At 33.6% G+C, this 19,659-nt stretch overlaps 2 protein-coding genes across 4 annotated transcripts; both read right to left on the bottom strand.

Moving 5' to 3' along the window:
- Positions 1-3,472: 3,472 nt before the first annotated feature.
- LOC146958831 (RING/U-box superfamily protein) lies at positions 3,473-8,899 on the bottom strand. 3 transcript variants are annotated; one of them, XM_085740343.1, is made up of 10 exons: positions 8,652-8,899; positions 8,333-8,413; positions 7,883-8,003; positions 7,671-7,765; positions 5,975-6,046; positions 5,001-5,231; positions 4,727-4,835; positions 4,384-4,570; positions 3,850-3,959; positions 3,473-3,764 (listed from the first exon to the last, which is right to left on the bottom strand). In XM_085740343.1, the coding sequence occupies exons 1-9, from the start codon at positions 8,673-8,675 to the stop codon at positions 3,860-3,862; spliced, it is 1,020 nt and encodes a 339-aa protein (XP_085596469.1). In that variant the 5' UTR covers positions 8,676-8,899; the 3' UTR covers positions 3,473-3,764; positions 3,850-3,859. The 3 variants fall into 3 exon arrangements, with proteins under 3 accessions (XP_085596469.1, XP_085596468.1, XP_085596467.1); XM_085740342.1 differs by having other exon boundaries at positions 3,473-3,769; XM_085740341.1 differs by having other exon boundaries at positions 3,473-3,959.
- Positions 8,900-11,693: 2,794 nt separating this feature from the next.
- Positions 11,694-16,111, bottom strand: CLPR1 (CLP protease proteolytic subunit 1). Its single transcript, XM_085740344.1, has 9 exons — positions 15,886-16,111; positions 14,642-14,757; positions 13,850-14,050; positions 13,620-13,724; positions 13,460-13,522; positions 13,194-13,305; positions 12,562-12,623; positions 12,271-12,459; positions 11,694-12,187 (listed from the first exon to the last, which is right to left on the bottom strand). The coding sequence occupies exons 1-9, from the start codon at positions 16,079-16,081 to the stop codon at positions 12,110-12,112; spliced, it is 1,122 nt and encodes a 373-aa protein (XP_085596470.1). The 5' UTR covers positions 16,082-16,111; the 3' UTR covers positions 11,694-12,109.
- Positions 16,112-19,659: the final 3,548 nt, after the last annotated feature.

Here is a 19,659-nt window from a genome sequence, read left to right on the forward strand (position 1 = left end):
AGGATAATCGTGCGAGTATAATAAAAATGTAAACATCACACCTTCTCTCCTCCAAAAAAAAACTTCAATTTAATTAGAGGGAGACAAAAAAATGGTGTTAGGAGGAATTTGGCTCCCCTTCCTTTTCCTCCCCTTTAAAAATCTCGAACCTAATTTATTTAGAGCTACTAAAAGGAAGAAGGAACTAGTCAAGTACAAATTGCCTTCTTCTGATTAGTTAGAGCTACTAGAAGAAAGAAGGAACTAACACCAGTTATGCTATGTTCTTTTCTTGTCTTCTTCTGTTGGGTTGTTGAGGGTGGTTGGTCGATCAACTGGAACAAGAAAAACCTCCTAACCGAAGGCAATGCAAGTCAGTGAAGGAAGCAATTATTATTATTATTTTAAAATTCAACATCCGGTTTAAGAATTGACTAATCAGAGTGGTCAAATATGTGGTCTCGTTTAAAGTCAGATCCAAAGCATAACTCTATGGACTTAGCCCGTAAGAATCGAACGTAATATTTTAAGAAAAACACACTCCAAATTCAATTCAATGTTAATGGATCAACCCAAATGGGTTGCAATTATTATACTATATTGCTGCTTCTTTCTTTTCAAGTTGTTATATTAATTTTGATATGAGCAGTGATATTTGTACAATTCTTTGGAACAACTTTATTGACAACTTTGTTTTTTTTTTATTTGATTGGTCAAAAACAATAGAGAGAAAAAGGAAGGGAGAGAATAAAAACATGATGTGGGTATGAGAGAGAAAGTTGTCAAAAAGTTGTTAAAAAATGGTTGTACAAATATCATTTCTCTTTTGATATATGTCTGACTTCATTAACTTGAAACTCTTTTTGGTTGTTTTAAAAGGATTGACATTTTATTTGTCAACCATTTAACTCTTACAGTATTGGATGATTTGAACTATGGGTCATGTTAACTTGTGCCCTTAGGGCACATGTTAAGGAATCCAAAAAAAGAAACTTTGCATTGGAAAACATGATATTTTAACTTTCTAGAAGTTGACTACACGACTTTTGATGCGTATATTTCTTTAATGAGTTCCTTAACATGTGCCCTTAGGGCACAAGTTAACATTTGCCTTGAACTATACAATTAAATCCACACAAAGTCAAAAAGGGAAGTTCAAACCGAATGTCCATTTTAATATTGGGTTGAATTTGATGATCTCTTTTCTTTCTTAATTTCTTTTAATTTCACTTCAAGAAATGTAAACTAATTGATTATTATAATTTGACTTGCCAACTTCTAGCAATTTTTAAAGGCATTTAAATTAGTACAGGTTTAAGTACAAGTTAGTATATATGTATTTGTTTGAACTTTGAGTACACAATTTTTCAGATGTTAAGCTAATTAAAGAAGTTTCTATGTATGAAACCAAAACATGATACCGATGGTCAAATAAACAAGCATATATTTTATTAATCTGACCTCTGAAGAGGTAGTAAGGTTGGATAATTGGCCATATTCATTTACGATAACATTTGACTTTTAGGAGAAAAGAAACACTGAAAATTTCTTTCGACTCTTTTGCATGCGCATCATTCCAGTTTACATTTTATTCTTATCTTATTGGAGACAAATTGTTATACTTTCTTAGCCTGTTATTTGAGAATTATGATGCTCTTTTTATATGACTGTTATAATAGTGATGTAACAACAGCCTAAATCATTCATTATTAGTATTTTTATCACCCAAATGAACGGTGTTCATACATCAAATGATTATATGATTGGGTTTGGGTTTTGAAAGCTAAGATCCAAAGAAAAAATGACAACTACTTACTTACAACTGTTGGTCAAAGTGGGGAGGAGCTTGGTTCTATTAAGCAATGTCTCAAATTTGACTTCTGCATGTAAATGAAAGAAGGCTAAAATATTTTTAGTCCCTGCAAATATGCTCGTTTTGATTTTAGTCCCTGTAAATTTTTTTTGTTGTTTTTGGTCCCTACAAAATATTTTGTTTTTGAAAAGGGTCATGTTAACTTGTGCCCTAAGGGCACAAATTAAGGGTCTAAAAAAAGAAATAAAACATAAGTTTTGTATTGAAAAAATAAATTTTTAAACTTTCAAAGCATTGAATGCATAATTTCCAAGAATTAGTTTCTACAATTGGTTTCTAAACTTGTGCCTTAAGGGCACAAGTTAACATTTCCCTTTTGAAAATAGTCCCTGACCCTACTTTTGTGATTATTTGCATACGTGGCACATGATGGCTGAACCTATTTTGTAGTTTTTGATCCCTGCAAAATATTTTGTTTTTTAAAAAGGTCCCTGCAAAATATTTTGATTTTGAAAATAGTCCCTTCAGGGACTATTTTAAAAAACAAAAAATTTTGCAGGGACCAAAAACTAAAAAAAAGGAATAAATCATCAATTTAGTTAATAAATAACCATTCTCTTTTTAAGTTACTCTCTAAATTACATAAGTATAATAAATAGTTTCTAAATATAGAGTTTTTTTTGGTTAATTTATTTCTTGATATTAAGAGTTTAGAGACTAGATTGACGGATTTTAAATCTTTTAGAAACTACAAAAACAACAACCAAGTCTTATCCAACTAAATGAGGTTAGCTACATGAATCAAATTATGCTATAATGTTCACCGCCGAACACTCTGTTTCATACAACATTGTTGCTCTTATAGCTGCCTAATAAAAAACAAATCCTTCAACTTGAGAGATCTTCGCATCACATAAGGCATTTGAGGCTCTGTCATTTCAACCATTCAGCTTGAATTCGATGATTTACATGTGTTTTTATTTCTCCGTCATTTTGTAGTATAAACCTTATTTAATTGTGTAACTTGTGGTATGATATAATCTCCAACTTTCACCTATATAATAGAAATACTTTACATTTTGCTAAAATTACACTATATAATCTGTGTTGCTTCTACATACGTTTATAAGGCTTGTCTCCTAGCTCTCCAATCTTTTTTTTTTTTTTTGACAGAAGCTCTCCAATCTTTTAGAGACTACTTAATATATTTTTTATTTCGTCGCTTTTTTTAGTAAAAAAAATTATAATTTATATTTCTCTAGTTGAAGGACTAAATTGAATAGAGGTTTAAAGACTAAATTGATGATTGATTAAAAAGAAAATAATCGCGGAATGAGCTTGCCTCTGTAAATGGATCCGACAAATTCGACAAGGATTAAACAGAGTTGTTTTTGTCAAAAATATGAGGTCGCTCAAGATAAGTCATATCCTAAACCAGAGAGTTAAGGATGTCAACATCAAGTCTAATGTCCTTTAATACACCTGTACCAAAGATGGTGCTTACCTCATAGAGGGGTTTAGGTCGCTCAACTTATCTGAGGTAAGAGTTAAAGGAGTTGCAGGACAGGGGTTTAAACCCTAGTGAGGGTAAAAATACTACATAACAATTAATATACTAACATTTGAAAAAGGAAAGAAGAAAAAAAACTATAACTTCTATGAACTTATTCTGTATGAAACATGAAACAGCCACAGGTAGTAAATGTGGAGCTGACTAATAACATGCAATTGCAAATTATATTTGAAACCGTCGAGACAAATTGAGCTCCAAGGTTTGTAATATTCCAGATAATTACAACATAATCCAAATAAGTGAACAACATATAGATCTGAATCTGCAATTACATTTCAAATGGACACCAAAACTGAGGGCAAAGAGCAAATATGGATGGCATGTATCACGTCACTGACATAGGTATTCAAATAACAAGTTATCAACCAGCTACTTGTATGTTTGCCCAAAACAGCGACTCTATTCTAAATAAAGAAACCAAACAGATAAGCAAGCAGTTGAAGTACCAGTAACAAGCAATATCAAAAATGGAGCCGCCAAATACCTTGTGAGAATTAGGGCACTCCATGCAATTCATCATTATTAAGAAGCTCATCCCCAGGACCCCGTTGTACTAGTCTGTAATACAGTATACCCATAGTTGCCATGCATGCCCTGCAAATGGATAATAACAACTTCATCAGTTAAAAACTAGCAGTAGACTACATAATTGGAACAGACAGTTCTATATACAGGATAGTGAAACTAAAGCATCAATGTTTGAGTTATCATAGAACTCTTTTTCCTTTCTTTTCTTTTTTCTGAGAGCAAGAAGTGAATATGATGTAACTTATAAGTGTCAATTTGCATCAATACAACCTACAAGCTCCTTTAACCATATGGGAATATACTACACAGGCAATAAAATGGCAGCTCACTTAACCAGTAGTTCCCCACTTCACCCTTAACATTATTCCTCATGAGGGCTTACAAGTCACTCAAACATAATTTTAATTGCACAAATTTTAGATTCGTGATTTTTCATCTTTTCTCCTATTTATCATTATGTGTATTATACAGGAAGAGGAAAGAGCTCTACATGATTGCAATCAATAGAAGAATTTTTCTGGGGTCCATCCTTGATGACTTTTGATGTCGTGTACGAACTTCTGAGGTTTCGGCCACATTTGATCCATCTTTCCTTGCAGGTGCAGTCACTGGAAGAGTAGGCAAAGCACTGGACCAGAAAGGAAGCAATGCTCTAAGAAACTTGTGGTGGAATGGACCTACACTTTCAAAGAGGAAAATTCGAATTAATAAATTGAACCAGACAAGTTCTGCACAAAAGACCAAAGAAAGCCAGCATGAACAGCAGATGACATGTCAAATATTAAACAAGCAAATTAAAATATTCAAAATTCAATCAAAAACGCTAATATCACCTCTTTTTGTATATTTTTTGCGATTTGCATCTTCATCATCAGCATAGTATGAGATTTCAGAGTTTTGTCGGTCAACATGGATTGATCCCTTCCTTGTGGTAGCACCAGGCTAAATTATTTGCAATAAAAACAAAATTATGTAAGATAAAATACCAAACGCACAACAGAGTTACAATTCACATTGGAATAAAACAAGAAAAAAATTTAGGTCTACTCATTATAATGGAAGATAGATACAAACACAGAATAAGCGCACTTAAAGATATTCTCTTACACCAACTGGACTTGAGCTTTTCATGAAATTTCCTCCTGAATTAGCACCATCTATCTCCACAATATCTGTAACTGAAAGTTTAGAAAGTTCTGATCCATCTGCTGACACTGACTTTCCAAGATTTTCCCTACTAATCAATGGATCAGAAGAAAAAGCAGGCGGAGGACTACGTGATTCTGTCACTGACAACGAAACTGGATGATTTCCAAAGATATTCTTTTCCATGCCAGTCTACACAAAAGTAGGTAAAAACTTGTGAAAAAATTATATAATGAAAAGAAAAAAGAAGAGGAAAAATATTGTGGTGCATAGGAAAGTAACACAAAAGAAATCAGATGTACATTTCTGTAATAAAAAAGGCAACAGATCCAGAACAATCTCCCACTATAATAATAGATCCGTGGTGCATCACAAATATTGAGCACTCGCCATTTAATAAATATATCAGGTGTGATGCCAAAAATGAGTTTTCCAGATGGATACATTCATAAACACTGAATATCCGCAGAAATCGTTAAGTTGCTGAACTAAAAGTGCGATAGGTGTGGGAAAGAGGACTAGTGTTGATGAATATGAATCTATGATACTAATAGTACATGCATTTGCAAGTAACATAAATTCATGTAATAGGTTCAGTAAGTCCTGACAGTGAAGAATGTTGACATCCCATATTATATTATTTCGCAAAGAATCAATAAGACTAACAAGTGACAAAGACCAGAGACATTATGGAATTCTACAAGTATAAACATTCTTCCATTAAAAATCATTGAAGTCCCAATCGTTTCAAACCTATATTCCATAATAGTGGGACTGAAATATTTTTCTGAAAAATTAAATATGTGAAACACCAGTGTATGATAAGTTTCTTCTGGTTTTTGTATATCAAGAAATATACACTATTATAATCTGGAAAGAAAAAAAAATAGTAAAAAAAGGAGACCCCGCCAAATAGTACCAGTCTCATAAGTTACCTGCAAGATAGCTTCCTTCAACTTGGAATGAAGACGAGATCCCGAATCTTTCACGCTTTTGGGAGGCCATATCTGCACGAGTTGTTTCACCCACATGAGACATAAAAAATAAAAATAAAAAATAAAAAATAAATTGTTTCCATACCAAATACCAATACATGAAAAAAAAACTCTAAAAGATTTAAGCATAATTACAATATTAGTTCAACAGGTCATCTGTATAATATATGTAGCCAACTGAGTTTAAATTTTCAAAAACATATTGTGCTTTTATTTGACTAAACTACTATTCATGTATGTTATCTAAGACAAGGCATTAAATAATGTTTTTAAAGCAACAAGGCATTAAAAGCATGATTACAATATTAGTTTGACAGGTCATATGTATAATGTATTAAAAGCGTAATTACAATAGCAGTTCGAACAGGTCATATCCTTTCAAATACATACTGTGCTTCTATTAGACTTTTCATGTAAGCCCCCTAAGGCATGTCATTAAATATAATGCTTTTAAAGTAACAAGGCACTCGTGAATATGATAGAACAAAGTTTATCCAAAATTGTGAATGTGTATTACTGTTTACTGAATCACTATGAAAGAGGGTTACAAGAAAAAAGGGGCGAAACCCTTCCAAGCCAGAGTTAACTCTCGTCTCCAACACACAGAATTATAACCAGCATACCCCTCTCCATTATCCCCTATTCCTTATAACTACTGGAGTTAGTTTTTCTCTCGCCATTACTAATTCAGACTCCCGCCTACAACTCCCTCCTAATGCCTCAGAAAGCTTTTGGACCTTTCGGCCTATGAGAGTAAACCTTGAGAACTTTCAGGCACCCCTGGGTTGTGTGGGATCCTATCAGAATAGCAATATCCTTATAGGAGTTTCTATCTACATCTCAATAATTAAGTTTTGTTTAAAAAATGATGAATAAAATGAAGAGAGTGGGGTTGAGAACTTGGGAATATAGTGTGACGTTTTTTTTTCCTAGCTTGTACCGTCAGTGTTATCAACTGTGGATGGCATAGTAGATATGGTGGCCAGCCAAAAATCCACTTTCTAAACATGATGTTGTTGCCTATGGTAGATACATGGCGGTTATAATAGGTGTTGCGGCCTATGGAGGCTGGCAAAAAATCCGCAATGGGGTAACACTGTGGCGGAAATTGGGCAACACTATACAATAGTTCGAGGAACCTGGACACCACAAGACTTCTGATTTTACGACATAGATAATCAAGAGACTGACTTTCAGTTCAGAGTAATTCCTACATAAGTACAACAAATCATGACAATATTCGCTAGGACAAACCATTAGCTTGAGGTTTTAGATAATCAAGGGGCTAACTTTCAGTTGAGTAATTCCTATATATTCTTTATGCATTAGCTTGAGGTTTTAAATGAGAGACTAGCAATCTTCTTTATGGTGTTTCTATCTATTCTCAATAATTATGAAAAAGAAAGAACAAAAAATAAGGGAAAATAACATAACATTTTGGTTTTCTTTCCCTGTTTGTACACTTTGTTCAAGGAACCTAGAACGCCTATGAACGATATTTTGAAGTTTGAACATAACTGAATAAAACCACATAACATAACCACTATCTACATTAAAAGCATGTACACAGGTACTCTACTTTGAGCTAAAAATTTATTTGCTAGAAAGACTGAAAACATTTGAAGGTGTATCTTACCGAAGTTGAACATGAAGGACACACATATCCTGCTGGGGCAGTATGTGGAGGAAAGCTCTTGATATGAGAGACCAAGCAATTTGTGTGGATAACATCTGTACAAATTTAAATTTATAATATGGAATCAATTGCTGCGCCCTTTTTAATATGTAATAACGAGTTCAAGTTATAAAGGTTTTATTTCAAAGGAATACAAAAGCAAAAGCACATACGCAAGCAACCGAGTCGAGTAGTTTCAGATCCACCCCCCTCTTCTAGAACGGCTTGGCATTGGCAGCATTTAGGCGGCCAATCATACTCCCCATCAATAACCCATTCTGAATATGTCCGTATCTGTGAAAGACGACAAAACAAATGAAAGCTTAAACCCATAAACACCACAGCTCGGTACAACCATATTTGGAGAAAAACACAAACTTGATTATTGTTTGAAATTGAAATAACGGTTCATTTGATGCTTCAGACAGATACCATCTTATTCTCAATTAATTTATTGTTTTCAAAGATTCGTGTAAGATTGTCGTTTTGTATATAAATATTTGAAAATTAAGCAGAGTTTTAGTAATTATGAGTGAAAACCGACAATTACAAAACACAGAAATAGAGCCTAAAAGAAACAAAAATGATGAATGTATAATATGAAATGAAGATTGATAGCTTACCACGCAGATTTGGTGCTCTGGGAAGCAGATACATTCTCCACAGACAGGAACTTTGTGAACGAAGCAATATAGCTTAGTAGCCTAAATTAATAGAAAACCCAAAACCACATTCCATAAGTTCTTCTAACTTTGTAATTCAAACCAAACAAGTCCAAAAAATAACGAAGAAATGAAATTGACACAAAATTGAATAGATCGTCAGAATCAGGAAATGTTGATTGATCTGAATTGATGATAACAACAAATTATCCGATCTATATGATATTTGAAGCAAACAGAGATTGAAATTAGGGTTTTGAAAAGAGAAAAGAAGAGATACCTTGCGACATTTGCAGACCACCATTGCATTGATTGATTGATTGAGGGATATGATCCAATTAAATCTGATATGATATATGGATACAAAACTTTTGAGAAAAAATAATTGGAAAGAGAGAATAGATTAGATTAAATCATGAAATAATCATCATAATTGCGCAGAGATTAAGTGAAATTGTTGAAAATCGAATAGGATCAGCTCACTGCGAATACCAAACCAAACCCCCTCTCTTCTCTTCTACGTTTCTTACCGAGCTGAGATCCGTTTTTTTAATTAATTCATCAAACTCAAAAAAAAAAAAAAAAAAAAAAAATAGGCCGGTTTTTTTTGTCGGGGTTTGAACCCCGAACCTACCTACATGCCGGGTTTAAAAGATAGGTCTCGGTACTCCATATAGTTTTTCTATTTTTATTTAGTAAAAGGAAAATGTTGTTATGCACGACAACATTTGTCGTGTAAAACACACGGCTGAAAATTCACCACTACTCAGATACTTATTACATTCATTGTCTCTTAACTTCAATCAAATAATGATTTCGATGTTTATCTTTCTTTCTTTTTTGCATCATTTTTGGTCTTTTGGTATGCTTTCATATGGATTTTCAAACATTTATTCAAAAAAAATATGAAAACATGAGTGAAGCACCACCATAGGGTTGAACATTAAGAATTCATATCAAAATAAAATCGTATAATTAAATTTTGAAAATCCATATGCAAATTGATAAAAAAGACAAAAATAACATGTCAAAAAGTTAAAAGATGAGATCATTACCTAAAATTAAGTTAAGGCACGACGAGTGTAATTTTATCTTTTATTTTAATTCTTTTGGTTTTAATGTTATGTTAATTAATGTCTCTGGGACACTTATTAAAAAAGTCACACAAAAAATGCATAGAATAAAATTATTTGTTACACTTTTAAGAAGTTGAATAGGCGAGTTCCAATATAGCTTTATCGTATTTGGTTCCTTAACAAGTGTTTTCTTACTTCTATTTTTTGAATGGCAAAGATAATGCTTCCCAAGAAAGAGCATTAGTGTTACCGTTTTCTTAGCGTCTGGTAAACACAACTATGTAACTATTGTCATGTGAGATGGGAGTTTTGCAATCCGGCAAGATTACACCATACTCAGAAACATTATGTTTGTCTTTTTTTTATAGGGTTAATTATGTTTTTAGTCCCTATAAAATAGCGACTTTGTAAGTTTAGTCCCTACTTAATTTTAATAGCATTTTTAGTCCCTATAAAAAAAAAATTTACTTATAATTTTAGTCCCTGCTAAAACAAAGTTTGATTAATTATCCTTAAACTCTTAAATTTTTGAACGATTTTTTTGAGACAAGATTAGAACACTATGAAAGGTTCGTTTACTAAAATTTAGAATTTTCTGACATGAAATGAATTAAATATGAATTTTTTAAAACGACAAAAGTTAAAGATAAAAAGTAATAAAATCTGGATGTAGAAATCAAATTTTGCGATAATTTTTTGCGGACGAACTTTTAGTAATGTTCTAAACATGTCTGCAAAAAATTGTTCAAAAATTTAAGAGTTTAAGCATAAATTAAACAAATTTGAATTGAGTAGGGACTAATACTCAGTGCAGAAAAACAAAATTAGGGACTAAAAATGCTATTAAAATTAAGTAGGGACTAAACTTACAAGGTCGCTATTTTATAGGGACTAGAAACATAATTAACCCTTTTTTATATCATCAATGACTAGTTTGCAATCCACTTCCAATATAACATTGTTGTGTTCCAATGCATGAAGCCATTCAAGTGTTCTTTTCATCCCCTAACATTATGTCTTTGTAGTTGTCATGACGGCGCTTCAAACATCTGATATAGTTCCCAAGATTTTTCATGTTGCATTTCAGAGGCATTCGCCCATACCTACGTTTTGATAACCCACAAAGATTGTCACATCTATGTTGTACTTGATGTATTCGTACGGCAGTGTCTCCGACCGGTATTACTCTCGGTCCAGCTTAGAGCATTATAATCGGTTGATTATCAAACCGGTGAACCAGTATGACACGTACCGAATTGGACCAAATTGATGTTTGAGTGAAAATTTTATTAAAAAATGTTGAATTATACCAAGAGGTAATTGAACTTGAGACCAACGTTTTATATTTAAAACAAAAATGTTGAATCATGCATTCTCTTTTGTATTACGCTTTAAACATATACATCAACTAAAAAGTGTGATAATAGCCTAAGAGATTACTTGCTTGTGATTTAGGAGCAAAAAATTTGGATGATACTGAGTGGTTTTAGTAGATATATATATATATATAGAGAGAGAGAGAGAGAGAGAGAGAGATTAAATAGTGGCTGGATCTTGGTTCTGACTTGAGTATGTAATACATACGCAGCAGCAGTTAACTACCATTGAGACTCAGCGGTAGTTAATTACTGTCAGTTTGCTCAACGGTAGTTAACTACCGCTGGGGGCAATTCAGGAATTGCCATGTGTTGTTAGAAAGTATTTAATGTCAGAAAAGCAACTTTGAAAACTTGTTTATATTAGTACCTTGAGCAGGCTTACACCATGTCAAAAGTTATAACCCAACACCATTAGATATCGCAAGTTCTTGGCTTGATTCCAACGATCGAATACATTACACCTTTGTTTGTTGCTCTCAGAAAATAATATCATGCCAAAGGTAGCATGATTTGTTGGCCTCCTCTAGTAGCTGGATAACTAAATTGTTAGTCTTACCAGGCTGGTTGGCAGCCAAATGACTAGCTTAATTGAAGTATAGTTTTAAAAAGAACTGTATATTTTTAAATTTTGCACTTTATTAATGAGATTCACCAAACGACGAATCGTTCAAAAGAACCCAAGTTCGATTTATAGATGAAACAATTCTTTGGTCCTGCTATAATTAACAAAAAAAAAATGAAATAGGTTTAATTTTTTATGACAAAAATTACCACTTTTTGGTGAAATTCATGTAATGAAACAAAAAAGATATTACTATTCCCAGCATAAACATTTGAAATAAGAATAAGGCGGATATAATCTTCTAATACGGGGAACAAGGAGTGCATTAGGCTTCCACCCAATATGTAATAAGAATAATGAAACAAAGGTGTATAGAATCTTCTAATGCAACCATGAAGTTCATTCATCATCACATTGATAACGGTTCGATATTTACAACTTCAGAAAATAATCCTCAAGGCCTAGTCATTTTCTCTAGTTGAAACAAAGCACAGGTAATTCAAGTAATACAAGTACATAACAGATAACCCCCAGAGCCAATGTACAGATACAGACTCTAAACATTAACTGGTGAATGGTGATATTTCCATTTGGCCTTGATATGTGAAGATCTCTGCTTGACCTTCCTATATTAGGCGTCGACTTGAACCAAAACCACCAACCTTTAAAGGCATTGGATACATAACAGAACAAGTGACTTAATGTTTTTGTGTGAAATTACCTAAAGTCCTGAAGGAGCCGCTTGAGGGTTCCCACCACCTCTCCGCAGTGCTCTTTGAGCACGTATTTCATCATAATTCTGATCAAGAAAGTAATCATAAATACATATAATGCATGAAATAATTATGGAAAATAAAGATTTATATCGATGATATTTCTTACCCGCTTCTCATATGCACTTTCCCCATCCATTGAATACATTATTTTGTCAGCGAGTCCGTATTCTATGGCATCCTGTGGTTGGAAATATCTAGTCCTCTGGACGTCTTTAGCAATTTCTTCCTTTGACTTCCCTGTTCCTTTTGCCAACAGCTCAATGTAATACTCAGAATTTGCCTCCAGCTCTTTTGCCTGTATGCATTTCCCGAATATAATCAATAAATAGAATGTCCAAAACAATAATAGAGACAGTACAGTGAGAGAAGACAGCAAACATGTACACAGTTCGCATACCTTAATCCACATATCTGCAACAGAACCACTTGATCTGTGGACTTTTGGGAGAAATACTTTTGCTGAAATAGAAAAAATTTATAACTCGCAGTAAGAAAAAACGATGATTAAAATCATGCATCCTTACATTCCACTGACGATGTAAAGATAAAAATATGTATACAATAATTTATCTTGCTACTTTATAAAAAACAAAAAACTGACCGAAACGGAAGAAATATCCCTATTCCCTAATTCAAACGCAACACTGAAATGAACACTTTGGAGCCTATACATTAACACTCAATGCAGAAATGAACACTTTAGTCCTTTCTCCAAAAATATTCATGAATCATATTTATAAAACCTAGAAGGAATCATTGGATGGTAGTTCCAAAAAGACACGATAAATAATTGTAAGAAACTGTTATAATATTGTTCAAATTAGTAGAGAAAGTGATTTGATTTGATAGCTTCCTTAGCTGATTCTAAGACTAATCCCTAAACATTTGGGCTTGATTCCTTCAGCCTTGTACATAGCTATTGTACAAATCATTCATGTAATACATCCCAGATCCACAAATCATTCAGTATTCAGATTCAAGAGCAATCAAGCAATATTTTTCAAAAGTTTACCCAGATAGGATACTTACTGGATGAATGTGGCAGTACAGCACGGTAACCCTTTTTTCCAACAGACAGAATCATTGCTGCTTGGCCAAACGCCATGGCCAAATTCACAGTGTAGACATCAGATTTGATATACTATAGGTTGAAAGGGGGAAAAAATATTAGGAAGAGTAGGTTGAAAGGGGGAAAAATATTAGTAAGAGTACAAGTTACAGTGAGTTCAAAGTGATAAACCAAAACACAACATTGCGATGTGGGTAAAACGAGTGTGTGATTCATGATAACTTACAGAAATCATATCAGCGATGGAATAAGCATCAGTTTCTGATCCCACGGTCTCATTCTTCTCATTCTAATCCGGAAACAGAGGAAAGAAAGACCATTTATATAAATAACCACATATTATACATTACAAGGAGAAATTTTAGAACAATGACTTTAACACTTACCTGAGTCCCAGACGAATTAATATATAAATAAACAGGTTTGGCAGGGTTATCATAATCCAACCACATAAGTTGAGCCAGAATAAGTTCTGTCACGGCTGGTACAATCTGTACGAATCATAAAAGGGAAAATCAAGATAACGACAAAATATATTTACATACATAGGCAGTAAAAAGATGAAATAATCAAGGACCAAGATTGAGATAAAAACAAAACATATCAGGATACTTACCGGCATACCAAGATAACATATCCGAGAATCCAAGAGCAAAGAAGGCAAATCCGGTGGAGCATTTCTAGGCCTTCCTGTTCCCCTACCTCCTCTGTACATACTAACACTCATGCTGTGTCTTGAAGATGCATTAGTATCCATGCTAGATACACTACTCATCCCACTATGAGCCAAATAACTTTTGGCAGATGAAATGCTTTCCTGTCAAATCACTAACACTATAAGAACACTTCTGAACAGTTAAATACGCGGTGATAAAATTTGGGTGCTTAGCAACATTGACTCCACAATCAATAATTAGACAAATTTCTAAAATATATTAGTGACTTAACAAAATATTGTAAGGATATAAAGCCTTAATTGCATGCTTGATCCCTTATGTTTATTTTAGGTTTCAAGTTGGTCCCTTATGTTTTAAAAGTTTCAAGTTGGTCCCTTACGTTTTAAAGTTTTCAAGTTAATCCAAAACGTCATTCACGTTGGAATAAGTTAGTCCCTTCCGTGCCATGATATTGAGTTTAATAAAACAAAAAAAATTAAAAAAAATGTTTTAAAACTGATTTTCTAAATAAGTTAAATTCCATCACCCACATTGTTAACCCAAATCTTTATAAGGTCTAGTGACGGAAGGGACTAACTTATTCAAATGTGAGTAACGTTTTAAACCAACTTGTAACTTTTAAAACATAAGGGACCAACTTGAAACTTTTAAAACATAAAGGACCAACTTGAAACCTAAAATAAACATAAGGGACCAAACATGCAATTAAGCCGGATATAAATGATGAGAACCTCTGTAACTCTCTCAGACATCTGATGCACAGGATTGTCTGCATTTATGAACATGTCCATTTGCGAGGGATTAAGACCATATAGAAACTGCGGTGCATTCTTGTAATTGTCCATCACTGCATATGATACATAAGATAAAACGTCAAGATTAGGGCTAGGGACCCAAGTTTCAAACTATTCAATTGAACTTTAAAAATGACTTGTTTGAATATATTTATCATTTGGGTTAGTTTTCCTCTACCTTCCTAATTTTCTCATCTAAATTAATTGCAGTGCACCAATTTCAAGCCTTACATAATAACATTTACCCAATTCCCATTCCCAATTCTTCTTAAGTAAACTTTAACGTTTAATGCCCCTTGTTCGCGTTGAAGATCTTAGAAACACTGAAAGTGTGATTAGTTTAGCCTAAACTTCACATAACTCTGCCCTATATTGTGTTTACAAGCAAAATTCATGATGTTTCGTTATTTTCCCTTTCTGCAACTTATGCTGATAATTCACCAACTTCTTTTTTACGAAACTAAAAACAAAAGGCCAAAGCTACAACAAAATAACATCAAGAAAATAACATCAACATAAACTAAATAGGAAACAAAGACGGGCCAAGCGAAGTTCCAAAAACTGCACCGACAACCAAAGCACTCACAAGGGGAGGAAGACAGAAGCCAGACAACCCCCCACCACACACACACACCCCACGACGCTGCAAGACCTAGCACAATCCCTCTCATACGACATACATCACTATCGACCCCAACACAGGACAAGCTCCACCCGCCACTCATCTAAGGTACAAGGATGCCCAGAGGAGGAATTAATCTTATCTTCTGTACTACTGATTTCCATGAGGAGACGATAATCTTATCTACATAATTCAGTAAAATCTGCTACTGGTTTTAAGGGGATACTAGTCGAATTTTTACTTTTGAAACTTAACAGTAAACTATAGGATTCTACTGAATTAATAAATCCATAAACAAAAAATCAATTCCACAATAAAATTGATGGAGGCAACAACGAAAATTATGATAAAATTAAGCACTAATAACAACATCATAATCAAATTCGTTTTGCAACACACATAAACAAAATCCCTAAAATAATTCAGACCCGGATTAAAAGTTGCATTTTTTTTTCATTTAATTTATCTCAGAAATCACTATACGAATCGAGACATAATCCAATAGAGTAAATTAGAATTAGAGAAAATGGAATAGAAAAGAGAGAGAGTGAAAACTGACATCCATCTTTGAGATTTTCCTGTCTGAACTGCTTGGGGATGCGGTCGAGGGAGCAGTTAAAAGAAAAGGACTTGAAGCATCGCGGTTTGCGTGTGGCAGTGGCGTGAGGAAAAGGAAGAAGCTTAGTTCCATGGCGAGTAGTTGAAGAATCGTGGATGAATGGTGAAGAGAGTGATGGTGAGAGCGAAGAAGACATTGCAACCAAACTGGCTAGGGTGTGATGTGTCCACCAGTTATTATCTTCTTACACTCAATTAAATCAAACTAAATTAAAACACTCTTTAATCAATACTAGCGTCTCTGTCCCCTTTTTCTACTGTTATAACGTACTCCCTCCGCTCACTATTATAAGCAAAACTCTATTTTTTAGATACATTGAATAATTAATGTATCTAGTCTTTATTATAGACTAGATACATTAATTATTAAATGTATCTAAAAAGTGGAGTTTTGCTTATAATAGTGACCGGAGGGAGTATAAATTAAGGGTCATGTTAACTTGTGCCCTTAGGGCACAAGTTAAGGAGCTTAAAATGGAAATTAAAAATAAATTTTATTTTGAAAGTATAACTTTTGCAACTTTTAAGACAATGAATGCACAAGTTTCAAGAAAAACCTTCTACATTTATCCTCTTAACTTATGCCCCAAGGGCACAACTTAACATTTCCCATAAATTAATATAGGCTAATGTTAACTTGTGTCCTCAAGCACATGTTAAGATACTTATTATAGAAATACACATATCAAAAGACGTGCATTCAACTTCTTAAAAGTTGTTATATTGTGTTTTCCAATGCAAAATTGCTCTATTTAGGTTGCTTAACATGTGCCTTAAGGGCACAAGTTAACATGACCCATTAATATATAGTAAGTCATACACAAACATAACTTATTTGACTATCCGCTCTTTTTTGTTTTGTTGCGCTAATTTAACTATATATTTGGCTAATTTCTTTTGTATAGTTTGATTAAAGTTTATTAACGATTTAGATATTACACAAATTATATACACCCTTAAAATATGTAGTAGCTACATAAATGAAAATATATTGTCAAAAAATGTTCATTATACTTTGAAATTATTCCATATTGTGTCATAACTCATAATGCTTGAAATTACATGTACTAGCTTGGAAACCCGTGCCAAGCACGGGCTAGAATTACGACTATATTTTTTTTTTATAAAATCTAATTAAATAGCAAATTCATTATTTTATACACAATATATAAATAGAACGCATTGTTATCGGATTTTCGATTGCATATATATGCAAATATCAACATGTATATAGTTATTTGGATTTTCGTATCGTTAAACAGGAATGATTTAACGGATGTAACGTTGAAACATTAGTATTTAATGCCGGAATATTTTACATGGATGGCTAAGATGGCTAAAATTTATTACGGAGACGTGAGTCTTTTTTTTATTTTTTATGTTCTGCATATAACTGAGGGTGTTGGAGTCTCGAGGCCTACTGCTGCATATACAATTAATTGTCCCAACCCAACCAATCGTCTCTACCAGATGCCCTTATGTATAGTTTCTTTCAAATTCCATGATTTCTATAGTGGATACCCTTATATATACAAAGTTAATATCGTGCATACATTTGATTCATCTTAACATCCAACACGAATTTGTAATTATTCAATCGTGAAACAAATAAGTATAACAAACAACGACAAAGACACCAACTATCTATCACATTTTTTAACTAAGCATATTATAAAAACACAACAGAAAAGGCTTGAAAAAGAACTACAAAATTGTCCTGTGCATGCACATAGACATAGGCGCTCCAAAGAACAAAGAAAAAAAAAAGACGGATATACAGCAAATTGTATAAAAATTGATCACTCGGCCTGTTCTTTGCACAACAATAAATGTCATTGGATTTTATACAATGAAATAAGAAGTGTGATCTTAATTGTTAGTTCCAGAATTGTAGTTTATCTACATGACCAATCCATTACTCTTTCTTTACGCAACTATTAGAATGGTTGCAAGTAGAAACAACCAATTCATATCCAAATAAAAAATATATATTACAACGAAGTTTAAAAGAGAGAAAAAAAACTCATACCCACCTGCGTCATCAGGAACGACCAGTTAAACAATCCAAAAATCATCACGGTACACAACATTAGTGGTCTCAATACACACGCAATTTTCTTCATCCAGTATAAGCATTTTCAATCCCTTTTTGGAAGTGACCCTCGACACAGCGACATACAAATGTCCATGAGTAAAAACCGGTTTGGAAAGATAGATTTCAACATGAGACACCGACTAACCCTGACTTTTATTTATTGTCATTGCAAAACACACAGCCAGCGGGAACTGTCTCGTAGTAAATTTGAAAGGCAGTTCTGGATCACCCGGAACTAAGTTCAGTATTGGAATAATTACTTTTTCACCAGCATTTTTTTGGTAATAACAGTTACACCGACAAAGTTCTTCCCAAGATTGTCTACAATTAACCTAGTCACATTGCACAATTCAGTTTCTTGGTCAATGTTCTTCAGCAACATAACTCGACATTCAACTTTAAATCTCAACTTGTGGTTTGGAATACCAGAAAACTTGATATTGTTTAAGAATTTGGTGGTAAACCATTCGCTTTGTACCTCACTATTCTCGTATGATTTGCAAACCTAATCAGAACTGGTATATTCCTTTTTGTCTCCTGGAACCAATGATAGAAGGAATTTGTTTACGTGATCAACTGCATCCAGCGTGGGAGCAAGTATCCCTCGCGTTTGGAAAAAAATCCGAGATCTTCATGTTTTGCGAAAAAATCCGGATATACAAAATCAACCAGAGAACGCAACAAATCCGAGGAATCTTTTATCAGCAACTCATCAGGAATGGGTACCTTAATTTATCCACTCTCGTTGGTGGATCCTATTCCATCTCCAATTGAAAGCATCCAATCGACAAACTTTCTTATCTCATCTTGCTCGACACGAACGGTTGAAGCACGTAAACACATATTTGTTGTAAGTGTGAGAACCTTACAGTGACTCCACAACTTTGATGAGTTGATGGATGAAGCAAGTATGTATTTTCTGCATCCTTTTCTTATCACTGGAAAAATTTGACTGAAATCAACGCCCAAAACCACATAAAGTCCCCCAAATGGTTTGTCTGTATTATCGACACCATCATAAGACATTATATCGCGCATCGTTCTGTCAAACGGTTCAAAACAATAATGATGCATTATCAAGTGTCAAACACCCCAAATGGACACCCGTGTCAAGCACGGGATATAATTTCGTCATATTTGAGGGAGAAAATGCTCTGATGTATCAAGTGTCGGTTAAAGTTCAATATTGAATAAAAAAGTGGAGGTTGAACAACAAATAAATTAATGAAACTCATATTTTAGTCTTCAATTTTTCGATGAAGATGTGGTATCGTTCTCACTTGTGTGGTTTCCCTTTCTGTAATGTGTCGAATCACATCAATGTTGACTCCCCTATAAAGCCCAGAGGTGGTATCATATCCCGGTTCAACATTGTAGACGGCGGATGGAGTGCTTCTTGGTGGTCTGTCACAGACACGGAGAGTCTCTTAATGGAGATATGTTAATCTGTCAATTATGAGTTAAAATTTGACATTGGATGCAAGAGTAGATGTTGAAAAACATATGAGGGAGATTATACATATACCTAATGCTTTAGGACTTTGGGTGAAGAAGTGATGTCGATCTCACTTGTGTTGTTGCTCTTTGACTAATATGATGATACAACCCAATGTAGGTTCC

This window comes from Medicago sativa, chromosome 1 (genome assembly GCF_051527215.1).
Source record: "Medicago sativa cultivar Bolivia chromosome 1, Bolivia_mono, whole genome shotgun sequence".
Taxonomy (NCBI): domain Eukaryota; kingdom Viridiplantae; phylum Streptophyta; class Magnoliopsida; order Fabales; family Fabaceae; genus Medicago; species Medicago sativa.